General features: G+C 39.4%; 1 protein-coding gene across 1 annotated transcript; it reads left to right on the top strand.

The window, feature by feature from the left end:
• The first annotated feature begins 9,665 nt into the window (after positions 1-9,665).
• Positions 9,666-17,365, top strand: bmal1b (basic helix-loop-helix ARNT like 1b). Its single transcript, XM_070832140.1, has 12 exons — positions 9,666-9,670; positions 11,580-11,705; positions 12,626-12,664; positions 12,752-12,909; positions 12,995-13,077; positions 14,628-14,720; positions 14,908-15,025; positions 15,204-15,344; positions 15,476-15,725; positions 15,913-16,019; positions 16,273-16,423; positions 17,290-17,365. The coding sequence occupies exons 1-12, from the start codon at positions 9,666-9,668 to the stop codon at positions 17,363-17,365; spliced, it is 1,347 nt and encodes a 448-aa protein (XP_070688241.1).
• Positions 17,366-17,408: the final 43 nt, after the last annotated feature.

Here is a 17,408-nt window from a genome sequence, read left to right as displayed (position 1 = left end):
ATCTCTAACACAAGATCTTCAGCAATATGAAGTCATAATGCTAACATGACCAAGTTTAACATCATAGTATAGTGGTTTAGCATGCTGACATTTGCTAATTAACATTACATGCAAAGTACAGCTAAAGCTTATGGGAATTTTTGTTAGTTTGTTGGACAAATTTAGCTCTAGATGAAAAGAAGGGATCACCATTTCACTCAGACTGTATAAAAGAAGTGGACGTAGCCACCGTGATGTCACCCATTGGTTCGTGGACCGCCGCTTTGAATCCTCCTAATTTTCCTAATTTTCCCATAGACTTCTATACAACTGGAGGTCTTTATGCACCCAGCATAGTCGCCCCTTGCTGGCAATTTGAAAGACTGCAGGTTTAAGGCACTTCCCCATTGGCTTCACTTTGCAGCCCCGGAAGCTACGTCCACTTCTCTTTTACAGTCTATGGTTTCACTCTGAATCTGAAATTCCAAACTGTTGCCAAAAGGAAAACTCAGAGGATCAAAGTCGACAAGATTCATCTTAAAAGAATCATGAATGTCTGGACAAACTTTCTTGGCAATCCAACCTACACCAAAGTGGAATGAAACACCACATTACATCTTAATGGTGTTCAACGGCTTCAGGTAATCAGTGTCAAAAAGGTGCCACACCCATGAGTGAAGAAAAGAGAGCTGCAAGTATATTACAGCACAGAATGCCAGCTTAGTTATCTCCTCCAACAACGCACAGTCGGTCCCTTATCGTGCATAACACAGGATTTCCTGGGTGTGCTTGGTGTATCAGTTACAGAAAAACTCGTAAAGACATTTGGGTGTTTCTGAAATTCAGTGAATTATCTTCCTCTCAATAAAAATGAATGGATGCTGCTCTAGGCAAAAATCACAAGATCTTTCCTACAGAACAATTGCTGTAAAGCGCCCCCCCCCCTCTCCTTCCTTATCACCTAATGGGAAAGTTTTCACATACAATGGGAATGGATTGTGTTGCAGTACTTTTGTGGGTCACACCTTTTCTCCTTTGGATAAACACGCGCTCACACACACACAGACACACACACACACAGTGGAGACTGAAATAGGACCGCAACAGCAACAAGTTTCTGATTTTGTTGCACCTGCTCATCGCAAAGAGTATTGGAGCATTATGTGGGAACGCTTATAGGAGGTGCATTTAACATTGTAACTTCTCTTGTATGCACATGTGTACACACACAATTTCTCAGACTGCAAATACAAAAAGGCTTCATAAAAAGACCTATAACATCTTTGGGCACGGTCAGAAAATGGTGAAAAATTAGTCTGTGACGAGGATACAACAGAAATATTATACTATGCATTATATTGACTGCCTATCCTTTTATTTGAATATTCAAATTCTGAGTTTGACAAAAAGCCCACAATATAGTAATAATCCCACAATACAATGACTAAAATGATGATTATTAAGACATCTGAAATCTAAACTATCAAATGTCCATTGTGTGGGAAACGGGAAATGAGAGAAGAAAGGGAATGACACATATTTAGCCTCATTTTACAGCTACAGATTTTTCTCAACTGTCATTTTCACAATTTGAAGAGAGCAGTGAGTGAATCATGCCTGAGAAGTGAAAGTTGTATGGACACAAAGAAGGCTTTAATTGAAGTCCAAGACACTGAACTGAACTACACTACACATTTTTTTTCACCATTGTATTTGTTTGAGATTTATATAACATGCTACAGGAACTTTACCATGCACATTCACTAATCACTGATATACTCAGTGCTCAAAGTTTAGGGTTGTACGTCAGTTTAGTCACCATCAGCTCTATCAGTGTTTTATCTGCTAATCTCGGGGCAGAGCACAGGGGTTGAGCAGATGGCATGGATAGTCAGCAAGTTTACATCTCTCAGTGAAGATAATGCCAATAAACCTGGTGAAGACACTGAAAAAAACATTTAGATTTTAGTTTAACTTCTCTGACATTTGTTTAGGTTTAGGTAAAAATACAACCTTAATTATAAAAAACTTAAATAACTCTACATCAGACTATACAGAATTATAAGTATGGAGTCTGATTAGCCTCAATATTAATGTCTAAATTTTTACTAGTACTAAATATGTTTATCATTTACTATCTTTATTCATTGCATTCACACGTTCTCAGGATGCTTGCCGAGTCATTGATGAGGCATTTAACACTCACGTTAGCCGACAAGTTAGATAAACAATGCTGACAGACAACCTAGGATCATCCATGAGGTAACTAATAATGCACTGATGACTCAAACTTATTTAATCATGCATGACAGGAGAGTTCTCATTCAGCTGTGGAGGGCAGCTACCAGACTCCATGTTGAGACTGACCAGTGGGTAGATCGTGTTCAATGATACCCCCGAATCTACACTTATGTGATTTGGCTTAAAACGTAGGGAGCCATGTGATTGGCTACAGATAAACCCTTGTTCTACATATGTACAATACATATGTGGATTTCTACAGCATTCATTTAAAAAATAATAAATATTTTGTTTGTGCATCAGAAATACATTTGTTAACCTTACATTTGTTATATGCATTTTTTTTACATTTACATACACTGATAACTTTTTGCGCCTTGATAAATATTTTGGCAGAGAGAGCCATTTATAAATGATTTTTTTTGTATCCTCACTCTAGTACTGCTGAGAGGGTAAAAGCTCTCAGACAGATGGTAAAAAAAAGTAATTCTTCCTCTGACATGCATGGTAATGGACTGGGGCTTTTTTACTTTTACTTGAATTTCTTTTGTGCTTGCTGCCGCAGCAAAGCAGAGGAAGAGGCAACAGTTATTATGCTGTGATTTGTGGTACTCCACAGATGGTCAGGGCCTGAATAACATGCTGATTAGCATTTAGAAACAGCTGACAGGAGCCCACAACAGAGTTCAATCATACAGAAACACTCTCCATTTTTGGAGTGGAAGGCTGAAAGCTCTTTGAAAGCAGTGGGGTCACATCTAAAATGTATATTGCATGTCTGGGAGGCTGCAAGCCTCTTGCCCATTGTTATTGGGCTTAATTAACTCGTATGTACTTTCTTAGACTCTCTTCATAATCACAGAGCCCCACACCTCCTGGATGGATTTGCTCGCGGAAGATGCAGCGGCTGGCTGCTCATTAAGATGACATGTAAGACTTGTTAAGCAGAAATAACTGTTATAAGTAGATCGCAGTGATTCCCAATGTGTAGGCCGCAGCCCCCTGGTGGGCCTCATAGGTACTGCAGGTGGGCAGCGAGAGGTTTATTTACAATAAATCATTTCATTTTCAATTTTGTAATCAAGTTTGAAATTATCATAAAACAAACAGAAAAATAGAACAATTAAACCCATTGTACTTAATCCAAGTGTTTATCTTACCTATTTTTGAACCGGTGTTACACCATATTTGGTAACCCATCAGATTCTGTGACCTCAACACTTAGGGTTATCCACATGAGTACTTTCTACGAGTCTTTTTTGCTTTTCTAGATTCATTTTGATCTTCAGATGATTTGCTGTTTGTTGAGGTTGATTCTCCATAAAAATCCATCTGGCATGAGGAACGAGAGAGTGATGTTAGGGTAAGAATATCAGGGCAAGTCACAGAATTTGATGGGACACCAAATATGGTGCAACACCAGAACATGAACCCTGACAGCAATGTCAGGGTTTCATAATTAATGGAACAACACAGAACTGGCAGGAAAAAGTTAAAATGGTACAGTGGCTGACTGGTGGAAGTAAAATTACATTTTTTGTCAATGCAGTCTGGTGGCTTTGCACAGAGTGATTCAATGGCCATTTCTAGTTAAACAACAACGATCTTACAGATCTATCACTGTAGGGATTCTTTCCATGATGTTGTCAGAATATCAGTCTGAGCCTGTCAGCAGCAAAAACAAGTACTTTTAGTGGACGTACACTGACGGATTACATAAGGAGGATTACATTACAGTCCAATTGGAAACCATGTACCTTCCAGTCATTTTGAACACAAAATATGTAATAAAAAAAAAAGGGCCCAAATACCAAAGTTATCCTTTAAACAGACCAGACACAGCTTGACGCTGAGTGGTGATATCTGACCTCAAAAGGACACTTTTACAACAACATCAATTGCACAGCTCATCCAAACTCTGAAGGTCTTGTTTTCCAAATTCCTGATTACTGACCTTGTACTGTGCAAGTCACTGCCTTCAAAAGCAACACATTTGACAAATAGAATATACAACTCACCAATGGTGGTTTTGGCTGATTGACACCTTGTAAACTAGACTTATGATATAGCTAACATTAGAAGTTAAATACTGGCCCTTTTTAAGGTGGCAAAGCACTCTATATAAAATGCTACGACATAATGTCTATATGAAGCTTAAAAAGCCAAAAAGTCATTTTAAACCTTGTGTCAGTGGCCTCTATAGTCCAGAAAAGTCCCAAAGAGAGACTTACATGAGGATATGGGAGAGACAGATGGAGCCATGCTGTGGACAAGGCTCCATCTGTCTTCAAAGTGCAATTTCCTTTGAAAGCCCCCTCCTTCATTACCCCAACCACAGCCAATTCTCGGGTGAATTTCATGCTGTTGGGACACTATTCCAAAGATGGAGAAGCGAATCAGACCCACACAAATATCTTTACTCTACCTTAGGAGCCACACCAGCTACATAACCACCCTCATACAGCAGTTTGGCTTTCCCATTTTAGGTCACTCAGCAACTAACTAGAGCTGCATCCAGAGATGATGCTGATCAAAGACGCATCATCAAAGATCATGTGTCCGGACTTTGAAGTGGAAACTCTACTCGCTCTCTGGTGAAATCTTTCTCGACAGCCAGAATACAGAGCAGCATCTGACCTCTTAGTGAGGCCATTCTTTATCCTTTGTTTTAATATGGGAAAAACACACATCCATGCCCTTACAGAATCACTGTCAGACACACAGAAAGAAATAAACAATAAAACTCAAACTGAAGCATCAACCAAGGGTGTTAAAGAAAGGCTCTATGACTGCTACTCATTCAGAAAATCTACTCAGTGTTTAAATAAGGAATTTTTGCATCATGTCTCTGGCCCCAGTCATGGCCATTATGACCAGCTGCAGAATACATACAAGACATTTTACCATCCCTGTCAAAACAACTCAATTGATGAACAAACGGTTGTAGCAAAAGCTAAAACTGGAATGGGTGACATCAAAAATAAAATCACCAAGTGAGGCATAAACCTCTTGGCAGGTCTTGGCAGATCCCACCAATGGTTACATCAGTGACGTCACAGTCTATACAGGCAGATCCCCGTTCAGATCTGGACACAGACTGTCATAAGACTCTGCTATGGGTTTGATGGGTCACATTTTTATTGGAGGTGGTTATCAATAACTTCTATACGAGCCCAAAGCTCTTCAGCGACCTTCTATCTTTGGACATGTGTTCATGGGGCACATACAGGGACACTGGGAGAGAAAAATCAACTATAAAAGTATTATAAAGTAAGTTTTATAAAGTAAGTTAAATGCTCGCAGCTATGGACAATTAGTAGAAATAGATAGCTGACTCACCTTAAGTGATATCAAGGCCACTTTCTCCTTCTTCACCCGCTGCATTTGCTTCCAGCGTTGCTATGACGGCCTCATCTCCTGCCGCCATCTTTGCCAGCTAGCTAGCCTTAAAGTCATTAGCAACACTTGAAAACACGCTAGCTTGTTTCAAGTGACATTGCTGACTCTATAAATTCAATCTCTTCAAGGCCGAATTGCGGTGGTTCACTTGACAGTTTAATTTCCACGAGAGTAACCACATCCAGCTGTTTGGTGATCACTCTTTAATCGGTCTCACCTGATTTTTCTCACCTTTGTAGACTCAACTTCAGTCTAATCAGCCTGCAGTACCCTTTGCCACCGCATAGGCCCACTGACATTAACCCGCCATTACAACCAAGAGAGGCGCTGTTTCACTCATTTGTAGAAACTCAAAGAAAACTGGGAAGGAGATCCAAGATTTTTGTCAGAGCAGCACAAATCCCAAATACTATAGAACAAGTCCCAGGTAATAAATATATCATTTAAAGCAGCTATATGTTCTAACGTGACAGGCCAAACTTATGTTTCATAAAATTATCCAGCATCAGGAATGATAAGCACAGATTTGACTGACTGACTCAATGCATCCTGTTCTTCACAGCAGCAAATAAACATTTATTACGAGTCGTGTGATGTAACTAAGTACATTTACTGAACTACAATCCTTTTCTAGTCCACACGTCGAAGCGTGCTTGAGCAATATATACTGAACTCCAAACTGCTCCTGAAGGGCGTACCTTCAGTGTGTGAGTGTGTGTGTGTGAATGATTAGACACTCCTCCTGATGAGCAGGGTGGCACCTTGCATGGCAGCCCCTGCCATCAGTCTTCCACCACTGTTTGTTACCAACACCGCCTTCTACTTTTGCATGCTATTTGAACACTTTCGGTTACACCCAACAGCAGAAATTAATTGGAGCTTGTGATTTATACCATAGCAGGTTTAGCTTTGTAACACTCCTGATGAAAGTAGCAGCGATTGACTAGATGTTAAAATTAATTTAATCAGGCTAACAGATACTGGCTGCCTCTTCTGTCTGGAGGTGCAACAGCTTTCTGAGGGATTGGATAGTATATGATGATGCATTAAATAAACATCCATTCATTTAAAAGAACACATTATAACTCTGCAGAAGTTAAGTGTGTTGGGTAAGTTCATAAGAATAGCGATAAAACTACATGCACTCAGCTGTGGACAAAAACATTTAGTCATGAGATTTTGTTTTGACTAGTTTTTGATCTGATAAACCATGTGATTCAATCTCTGTAATTCAAAACAGCCACACAGTTTTCACCAGACAATGGAGTTTAGTCACCATCTGATCCGAGTTGAGCCAAATTTGTCCATAAAACCCAAACGTCACAGCTCCGACATGCCCTCAGATGTGCCAAAAATTATCCTCTGGGTTTTTCGCCTCATGACTCACCCTAGACAGATGGAGTGGTTGCACTGAGGTTCATGATAACAATCAAGCAGTCTTTTCAAGGCTGGCCAGAGGATTAGAAATATTTAAGCAGGTATGGAAGTTCAAACCAGATAATACAATTTACCTCAGAACCAACAACAAATAGTACAGAAAATCTCTCTATATATAGAACCAATACATTATGCTGTATTTTCATTTTATGTAGTTCAGCCCATATTGGCATGACAAATCTTCGCTTTCCATGAGGAGTACTGAGGCAATAATGCCATGCCGCACATGCCATGCAGCTGAAATCCACATTGTGCTGTTTAAAGCTCTTTTAATCGCATTTACACAGTTATATTACCCTGTAGAGTATCAAGCCTTTTATTTGATGGGTGTTCTGATATGGTTCAGTTACAGGCACAAATCTGCCCATTAGCACATTTAGTCTCAGATTACTTTTGTCTGATTTAGACACTTGACCTTTTGTGTCGTTGCCTCGTCTTTGGTTTCACATTGTGTCGCTATGTTTTGGGGTTTTTTTACAAAGATTACAAATTGCTTCTTGAATTTTTCTGGTCGCAGTAGACTGACAGGGAAGGTGAATAGAGTGTGATACAGCTGCATATATGTTTTTATGTTTTTACCTATGATAATATTCTAAAGGTGGTAAGTCGTCCAGGTTGCAGGATATCTAAAAGTTCAAAGTCTCAGGTTACTGGACAACTGGGCATCTGTGGATCTGTAGAAATATTATTACTTTGCCATTTGTTTCTAAATTCACTCTGCTTTCACATTATCTCCACTTCTGTAGGTTTGATCTGCTGAGCATATCTAAACAATTTATAGACTACAGTGAAAATGATTGTGGGAGGCCCTGTAAATACACCACATGCGAGTGTTCATTTGATTTAATGACAGAGAAGACTTTTGTTTCTAGACTCAGAAAATGCAGCATTAAAAACAGGCCACACATTTTTCATTTGATTTGATTCGTCATGTCGATATGTGTTACACTGACACTTTATCCCACAAAGAGAGCAGATGGTTGGATTGGGTTGGAGTTAAATAAGGTATAATGTTGCATGTTCACATCTCTCTGCCTGGGTTATATTAAATTAAACGCCACAGCCCGTCCTCAGCCAGCTGTCAAAAGAGGGGGAAAACGGCCCAAAAAAAACCAAAGGATTAGTTTTACAACTCATTCCTGAATCTGTTGGTTATATTCAAAACCACAATTTTATGTTTTTGCCTTGTAGCTAAAAGACTGCCCATAACTGTTACACCACTGCTTGAATGTAGTGAAATGAGACACACCAGAGACAAGAAAGAACTAAATACATTGGGTGACATGACAAGATTAACACAATGGGGCATAACTTGCACTGAGTACATACAACAGCAAAAAGAGAGAGAGTTATGATGTGGGGTGTGTTTATTAGAGGAGGTGCAGGGCAGTCACTCTGTTGTGTATACTGTAGGTGTCAGTGTGTATGCAAGTGCAAAGGAGCTATTGGTTTGATGGTGGTTTTAAAAAATTTGAGAAAAGAAAGAAGAAAAAAAGGGAAAGAATAACTGAAAAAGGAAGAAAAAAGGAAAAATAAATAAAGAATTAAGCTGGGTCTGCCTGGCATAGGTGGCTAGTGATGGCACATATCCAGCCATTTTATGAGTTTTTGTGTCTGTCTTTGTTCCTTTCATGATAATACTTCCATATGTGTCCTCTGAACTGAGCCGCCCTGCCCCAATCTAATAATTCATTTCCCTTATTGTTGTTATGAAAAAGTCACTAGCCTCAGATATTCCTCGTACAGGTTTGTATTTGGTGTGTGATGTGTGCTAACGGCATCTTTTCTGTGTCATCACTTGCTGCAGATAAATCCCAGCAGTAAAATGAACTGGTCTGAACTCAGTGACGTCTGTGAAAAACTGGAGTGACCCCAGACCGTCTGAAGTCTGACTCTGAAACTGTAGCTGTGTCTGAGGATATTATAACTGACCCTCTGAGCCGAGTGAGAAACAGTATCATTTACAACAGAGACTCCTAGTGGGCTCACAGCAATACAGGCAGTGACAACACAGGACTGATTAAGGCCTGTTCTCTCACTGCTGCCTCTAATGGGATATATGAGTACTGTGCAGAGCTAAAGCCAGATACCCCTATGAGATGTTCCAACCCAGACTCAATCTTTTACTGTGGTTTCCAGATTGTTGTATATAAGACACTTTGTATGACATGACAGTTACATGTGCTCATTTCTGACGGCTCACACACCAGATAATAGTTTGGTAAAATTCAGAATTTTCGAATAATTTAGATTGAAATGTTTATTTTTAAGATGGCAACTGTAGAACTGCAAAATTTGCTATCTTGAACCAAAGACATCAGAAGGGAAACAACCATTTATAGGCATCTCGTCAACAATGTTTCCAGCATCCTCTGCAGCACAGAGCAGTTCATGTTAAGATAAGAATTATAAGAATTTATGAAAATTATTTCATTTCAGACCTCAAATTTTTTGTTTTTTTTTTAAATTATCAATCAAATTACTGTTAATAAAATGTTCTACACCAGAAACAATACTTAATACACCAATATAATTTGGTGAGGCAGGTAAAAAAATCACTTAAACAGTTAGAGTGATTTTTCATCTGTTTGTTGCACTCTGCTGCCAGCATGTGGTGAGAGAAGGTGATGGCCTAGAAAGTCTCCGCTGAAGAGATGTCCTCTTTATGAGATCATATAACAACAATGCGTGTGTCTGAAAGGCAACACTTTGGAATTCTTGACATGCGTGACTCTGATCATCGGGATGATTCAGAATTGTTCCACCTTGTTTCTCTTTTTCCTCTCACAACAACTGTGCCACAACCACAAACCACTACTACTACTAGGCCTACTACTATCACTACTACTACTATTGCTTCTATTGCTGCTGCAACAAACAAATAATAATGATGATAATAATCTCATAGTCAGTCTGATTGTATTGACCGAGCTATAACAGCATTAGTCTCTCTGATTCTTATCAAAGAGAGACTTTTTTTTTTTTTTCAAAGCCCATTTTGAAGCAATTTCCTGCAGTCAAATCAAAGTAGAGGTTGCTCGTTTTTCTGGGATATATATACATTTTTTAAATCAATCAATATAATTTTAATAAACTCTGCAGTATGCTTTTCAATTATATCCATGTTAAGACCCTTATTTTGGGTCACATGGATCACTGCCCTCATTTAGAATTGCCATTGTTCATCCCGCAAAATCTTTCTGGTTCTATGAATAATGTTACACAAGCCCCTCATATATATGTTGCATCCTAATCATTTCTGTCCTCAGAGCACCTTTGCATTTTAAGATAAAACAAACAATTACTTTGTTTGCATTCACCGACAGCTCTCACGCGGCTTTGACATCATGTCAATAGTTTTATGTCGCCCAGAAATGGTTGTGTGTGTTGTCACTCAGCTGCGTTTTGTTCTGTATTTGCTTGTGTTTGCAGTTTTTTGCTTCTACCAGCGATGCATGTGTTGTATAAACTTGTGTGGACGTCTACTTGAGCTCTCTCTTCTGCTGTACTATAATGGTTAATTGGAGAGATTTTAGTAACTAGCATCTGATGAAAGCAGAGATGCTGTTATGTAAAAGTTAAAGTTGAAAACCAGGCTAATAACAATGTCGTAATGGGACTTAAAAAAACAAAACAAAACAAGGATTATGATGTTTAGTAATATGACGATGTTGCGCTGGAGACTGGAAGGACAAAGTGATGCTTTAATCCCCGGAGCCAACAGAAAGCTCATGTTACTGACTTTGACAATATGAAAACAAGTGTGTGTTTACTCCTGCCATCTGTTTGCTCCTTTTATTTTCAGGTTGACTTTGCTCCGTCTCTATCTATTCAGATTCCCCTATAACAAATCTGAAAATGTATTTTCAAACCAATTTTAAAAAGCATACCACAACTTACATCAAGGGAGCAAGTGGTTTCTAAATGTACGACACATCAGTTGCAAATTTGAAACTAGGGGAACTTGTTACTTGCTCTACAAAACAGCAGGCATTTTTCCATAATTACCTGTCCTTTCACAGGACAGTTACATCAGACCCTGTTTATTATCGAAAGTCATTATCAAATGTTTCTCTTATGCAAGGCTGATTTTGATCTCCTGAAACCAATATGTGGCCTCTTAAATCATGTTTTTAGATGGTTATTTAACCTCCGTTTACAAAGCTGAGATGGCTCAGTTTAAAGGGTCTTACCACATTTTGATTGGTCGTTCACTTTCCTCTTATATAAGTCATGTCTGATTCATAGCTACCTGGCTCAGGTGTGTGTACTATCAAGCAGATGGATGAGTTGTGTGGAGAGCCTCTGTCTCTATGAGATCTTCCTGGTCTCATACATTGTAATTATCAGCTGTTAAAGCTGCTGTTGATCATTTGGCTTTAAATATGATATCTTCAATTCATTCTTGTGATCAACTTGCTTCCTCATTGAGACAAGCTGAATAATGTTCTGACGACTGTGTTTTATGGAATACCTTAAGCACTTCTATGAAGTCGTCTCAACATGGACCTGACAGATTAAAGTAAGGACGTTTCATCTACAATGAGCAGGTTCACGTCCTCACGATTGCCCGACCTGATCAGCAGCTCCATTGGCACGACCAGCAAGAACTTCTCTTGCAAAAGGAAAGGAAGCTCTACTGTATACCTGTAAGTCTACGTACACACAATTACACCTGCAGGCTGCTAAAATGTGATGGTTTTATGTCCTTTCTGTTCACACATTTTGTTCAGATGTCAACAAAATTCTTGACCTCACATTAAATGGATTCACTAACAAATGAATGTATAGAGACTTCTTTTGAAAGGTGTGCTATCCTTAACACACACACAAAAAGATGCAGTGCAATATAGAAGACTAACGGTGCACTGAAGAGAGAAGATATAAATGTGCTTGACTGCCAGTTCACTGGATAATTACACCATGGCCTTAAACCATGGTTGTAAAAAAACATACATCAAATAGACGTCCAGACTTAGTTCAGAGTTAGAATAGCAAATTTATATAACAGTAAGCAGTCTGCCTGATCTTCCACCACCACCATCAACATAGACAGAGGTCTGTAGATACATCAAACTACTTAGAAAGACACTTTCACATGCAAATTATTTCTTCAAATAAGTACTGGTGATTGGTGGTGAAGTGTGAAATCAATAAATGCAAGTTCTTAAAGCACACGTTCCGCAGCTTTGTTCTTATTGGTCTGAATGTTCAGGTGACTTTCCTTCTGCAGTCAAAAGATGTTCAGATCAGTTGAATTAATTACTCTAAATTGCCCAGATGAGTTTGTCTGGATGAGGCAAAGAGAATACAATCATTTTTTCATGTGAAATATTTAGACATCAGGATACTTGGTTTACTACATTTGTATCATGTTTCATAATATGATTTTTTCTTATAAATGAAGTAGTATATAATGTAACGCTGCATCTGTAAGACTGGTGCAAAAATGAAAAAGTGGTAGACTATCATACTTAGGTAAACCTAATGAATAAGCCATAGAGTGTCACTTCACATCATCCTTATCAGCGAGGTCTAACATGCTTTATAGTGCATCTTATTTCTACAGGGACTGTGACGACCAGCAAGGCTGCAATAAGAATGCCAGGTGATCACAGCCACTTTTGTTTTCATGTGGAATAATGACAGAGTGGAAGCAAGAGTGGAAGTTATTTCTCATCTGTCTGTGTTATAGGAGGATTCACAGTCAGATAGAGAAGAGACGCAGGGATAAGATGAACAGCTTCATAGATGAGCTGGCATCATTAGTGCCCTCATGCAACACCACGTCACGTAAACTGGACAAACTCTCTGTGCTGCGTATGGCAGTCCAACATATGAAGACGTTGCGAGGTGAGAGAATGATGGTTCTTACAGTTATAGAGTGAAGACGATTGATATTCATTCAGATGATTAACATTCTGCCTCTGATAAGCAGGTTCTGCTGGCAACCGCTGCTCAGAAGTCAATCACAAACCTGCGTTCTTATCAGATGAGGAGCTCAAACACTTGATACAGAGGGTGAGTCTACCACTGTGGAATTCGCTTTTAATCAAAATGAAAAATGTATGTGCTGTTAAGAGACATTTTTTAAACTTTTACAGTATTCTGTAGTTTTATGCAAATTAAGTTCCCCCACAAAAAATATTTGCCCTTTTCGCCTAGCCTTATGAATAATGCCTGCATGTTGTAGGAAGAGGCAGCTGTACAACTGAATTCTTGCACAAAAGAAGTTTTAAATTAATGTTACTTTCTGTTGTGATGCACAAATGCAAAAGATTTTTATCTCAATGTTGCTTAGCCCACAAATAACTGTCATGTGCAGACATTTAGATTGGGCCTGTGATGTCCTCACAGATACAGCACTGTCCGAGCAGATCTGTCACTTTTCTATTCATAGTGCGCAGATAATGAATAGCAGAGCTCATTCACGGCTCAAACATTCTGTAAGGTCAGTCAGGGCCACAACCGCTGATGGAAGCCACATAATTAAGTAATTATTTGTTGTTCATATTTTTCTTGGTCAGAGTAATTTGATGGTTAAATTTAGACCCATCATCGGACTGTGACCAAGATGTTTGGCTGAGTGGTTTGCAGGGAAGATGGGGTGAGGATCACCATCTCCCCAAAGCCTGACAATCTGGTTCTCCACCAGGAAAAAGGTTGATCAATCAGTCAACAACGTATTGTTTTCTCACCGACTTCCTACAGTTGTTTTCAGTTACTGAAGGCAGCTGTTTCTGTCAAAAAGCACCTAAAAATCCACTGACTGACAAAGTTATCAACTAGCTGGTGAAAATAATGGAGAATCTAGCAGCTTAAGAGTCAGATATTTCTTCTGTATATATATTAGTGTGTCAATGTTTTGCTTACAGCTTGTTGCTCTGTCCTCAAGTGGCCAAAAATCAATGAATGCAGGTTAAAGTATTTTGGGGAACAGCCATTAGCAAGGAAAATAAGAACTGTGAGACTACAATTGATCAGAACCAGTAGCAGCTACAGCAATGCTGTATTTTTTACAACCTGTAGAGGCAAAAAGAGAGCTGAGCTATGAAGCACAATGTCAGACTTAGTCAGTCTCTTTTACGACCCTCAGTTATGGCCATGAGCCTTGGGTAGTGACCAAAGGTATGAGATTGCAGATACAAGCAGCTGAGATGTGACTATTCCGCAGGTTAGCCTGTGTTGAAGGACGTCCTTTGACCCTTTGGAAGTGTTCCAGAGAGAAAACATGAGTGCACACACAGGAGCAATGATAGAATTACATTTCTATGCAGGCTGAGGAATGCACAGAGGAGGTGGAGAAAGTTGCAAAGGAAAAGTTCCTGAACTACTCTACTCAACCTGCTACCACTGTAATGCTGACATCAATAAGAGGCCAGAAAATCAATGGAACAAGGGTTAGGGTGTCTTTGCACCACAAGTACAATCTTGTTTTGTACCACAAAGAGCCTTGAGTCTGCTCTCACTTAATGGTTTTCAGATTTGTTCATTTAGACGTTATAAGCTGTGAAAACCTTCTTGGCCTTGGTCTGTCTGGTTCTCTGTCTCACCTCCTCTATTGTCCACAGGCAGCTGATGGCTTTCTGTTTGTTGTTGACTGCAATGGAGGGAAAATATTGTTTGTCTCTGAATCAGTATGCAAGATCCTTAACTACAGCCAGGTAGGTGCTGCTCAGCCAAGTCAAGACAATTTTATTTCTATAGCCAAAAATTACTAATAGCAATTTGACTTAAATAGCGTTTTGGAACTGAATGGCATACTGTGGATAATGAATTGTAAACATGGTGTTAGATAATAATAATAATGCGTCTTGCACCCTCACTCCTTCTCCTGCATGTTGTGTCCAGAATGACCTGAAAGGCCAGAGCCTGTTTGATTACGTGCATCCTAAAGACGTCGCCAAAGTTAAGGAGCAGCTGTCCTTAGCGGTTACCGTACCACCAGAGAAAACCACTGATGCAAAAAGTAATCCACAACAGCAAGAGCGCCTCACATGGGATTCAGACTTGATATTTAGTTGAAGTTAATATTAATGCAAACATAAATGCTGAAGAATACACTCCAAACACATGCTTTATTGGTGTTGTAAAGTACAATAAAACTACATTTAGACTGTTACTGTTCTTAAATGTTTGTTGTTCAGGTGGTCGTCAAGTGAAGACAGATATCAACCCAAGATCTTTAAGACTTTGTTCTGGGGTGAGACGCTCATTTTTCTGCAGGATGAAGTGCAAACGAAATATTGGAGATGAAGATTTTTCCTCCAGCTGCTTGAAAAAAAATGGTAGCATCCCCTTATTTGTTGCCCGCAGTGTCTGTTGAACATCTACTTTGTGCTCTGCTAATTAATTACAGTGTGATTGTATTAGTTATAATTTTCGAATGAATCTATCTGCTCTCTTTTATTTAAAGCAGATCGTAAGGGCTTCTGCACTATCCACAGCACTGGTTACTTAAAGAGTTGGCCCCCTACTGAGGTGGATGTGGATGTGGACGTAAATAATGAGCCGGACAATGATGGATGTAGCTTAAGCTGTCTGGTGGCTATTGGACGGCTGCCTCCTCACACTGTTTCTCAGCCTGCGCTGACTCACGTGAAGGTCAAACCCATGGAGTTTGTTTCACGTCATGCCGTTGACGGGAAGTTTGTCTTTGTAGATCAAAGGTGAGAACTTTTACTTTTCAATCCAGATGAATAAACTTGAATTTAATGATTATGAGCAGTGTGCGCACACTTCCCTGTAAATCATGTGTCAGATAATAAAGCTTAGATTTCATATTTCATTCAATATAACTCAAATATATCAAAAGATAATAACAGTATGAGTGAATATTCTCCTTCTCTTTTTAAGGGCCACTGCCATTTTGGCTTATCTACCTCAAGAGCTGCTCGGAACGTCATTTTATGAATACTTTCATGAAGATAATATTGCTCATTTAGCAGAATGTCACAGGCAAGGTATGCATCTTACAGAGGGGACACTTAATTAGCTATTATTGCATGTATCTACAGTATATTTGTATCCTGCTGTTCATGTACAGTGATGATTAGTACAGCAGTCTGACCCACTCTGGTGGAATTTCATTGCCATTTTTGCTATTTCTGTTGCACAATGGAGCAGTGGGTGAGAATAATGTTGTAGTTCATCTTACCTGTGGACATGTTCATCCATTACCTGTCCTTGCCCCCATCTGTCGCTGTCTGCTGTAAGTGCTGCAGATGAGAGAGAAGATCAATACAAGCTGCTACAAGTTAAAAATAAAAGATGGCTCATTCATCACACTAAGAAGCTGCTGGTTCACTTTTATGAACCCTTGGACCAAAGAGGTGGAGTGCATTGTCTCTACCAATACTGTCGTCAGGTAAGTAAAACTGTTGTATCCTCCTATTGTATTGTTGTTGCATTCTTTCTTTATTTACTGTTTGTTTCACTCTGAACAACAAATGTGACATCAACATCCCTGAAACCATTAACCATTAACGCAGCTTCACATAAATAAAGGAAAATTGCCTTCAGTCACTGCTGGCTGACAAGTGCAGAATATATGCAAGATATCAGCAAAGGTACAAAGTGTCTACTGTAGGTTAAGCTATGACATGATACATAGTCACAACTCTTCCTCTTTTACTTTTTCAATGGCAACAGTCCTTCAGGTGACAGACCTGTGAGCAGCAATCATCAGCCTGCTGCTTCCCCACATGTAAAGGCCACTGCACCAATATCAGGTGACAATGAGACAGCCTTTTCCCATGTGTTTAATCCCATTCACCAAAGCAAGGCAGCAGATAACACATCTTACAGCCGGTCTTGTTACAGGTGAGGGGAAGCCAGGTGTCCAAACAGTGCCTGGTGTCCCTGGTGGTACGAGAGCAGGGGCTGGGAAGATTGGGCGAATGATTGCAGAGGAACTGCTGGAAATCAAGAGGTATAACCTTATAACATCTACTGACTAGTATTTACAATTATGAATGATGATAGTAAAACAATGCCCACGATTAAAGGGGCATAACAAATTAAAATTGAGTAGTAAAATATTCTAGTTTAGTTGCATTAATGAATAACTCCATGTAAAACCTAAAAGACAACATTGTTTACCTACATCTGTTGAAAGGATGGACACTGAGATGGCCAGAGAGAAGGAAAAAGGCACCCAAGCACAAGACTGTTCAACGGCACAACAGGTGACAACATCAGGTCAGGTCGAAGGGGATGTGTTTTGAAGCACAGGAGGCTGCACAAGAGGCGTATGCTGAGGGCTCTGGACCTCAGTCTTCTGGATAAACTGGAGGAGGTCAAGACTTGAACGTGATTATAGATTATACATGTGGCCTGCGTGTCTGCCTTAG

The sequence above is a fragment of the Pempheris klunzingeri genome, chromosome 1, assembly GCF_042242105.1.
Source record: "Pempheris klunzingeri isolate RE-2024b chromosome 1, fPemKlu1.hap1, whole genome shotgun sequence".
In the NCBI taxonomy this organism is placed as follows: Eukaryota; Metazoa; Chordata; class Actinopteri; order Acropomatiformes; family Pempheridae; genus Pempheris; species Pempheris klunzingeri.
This window is presented reverse-complemented; position numbering and strand designations above follow the sequence as displayed.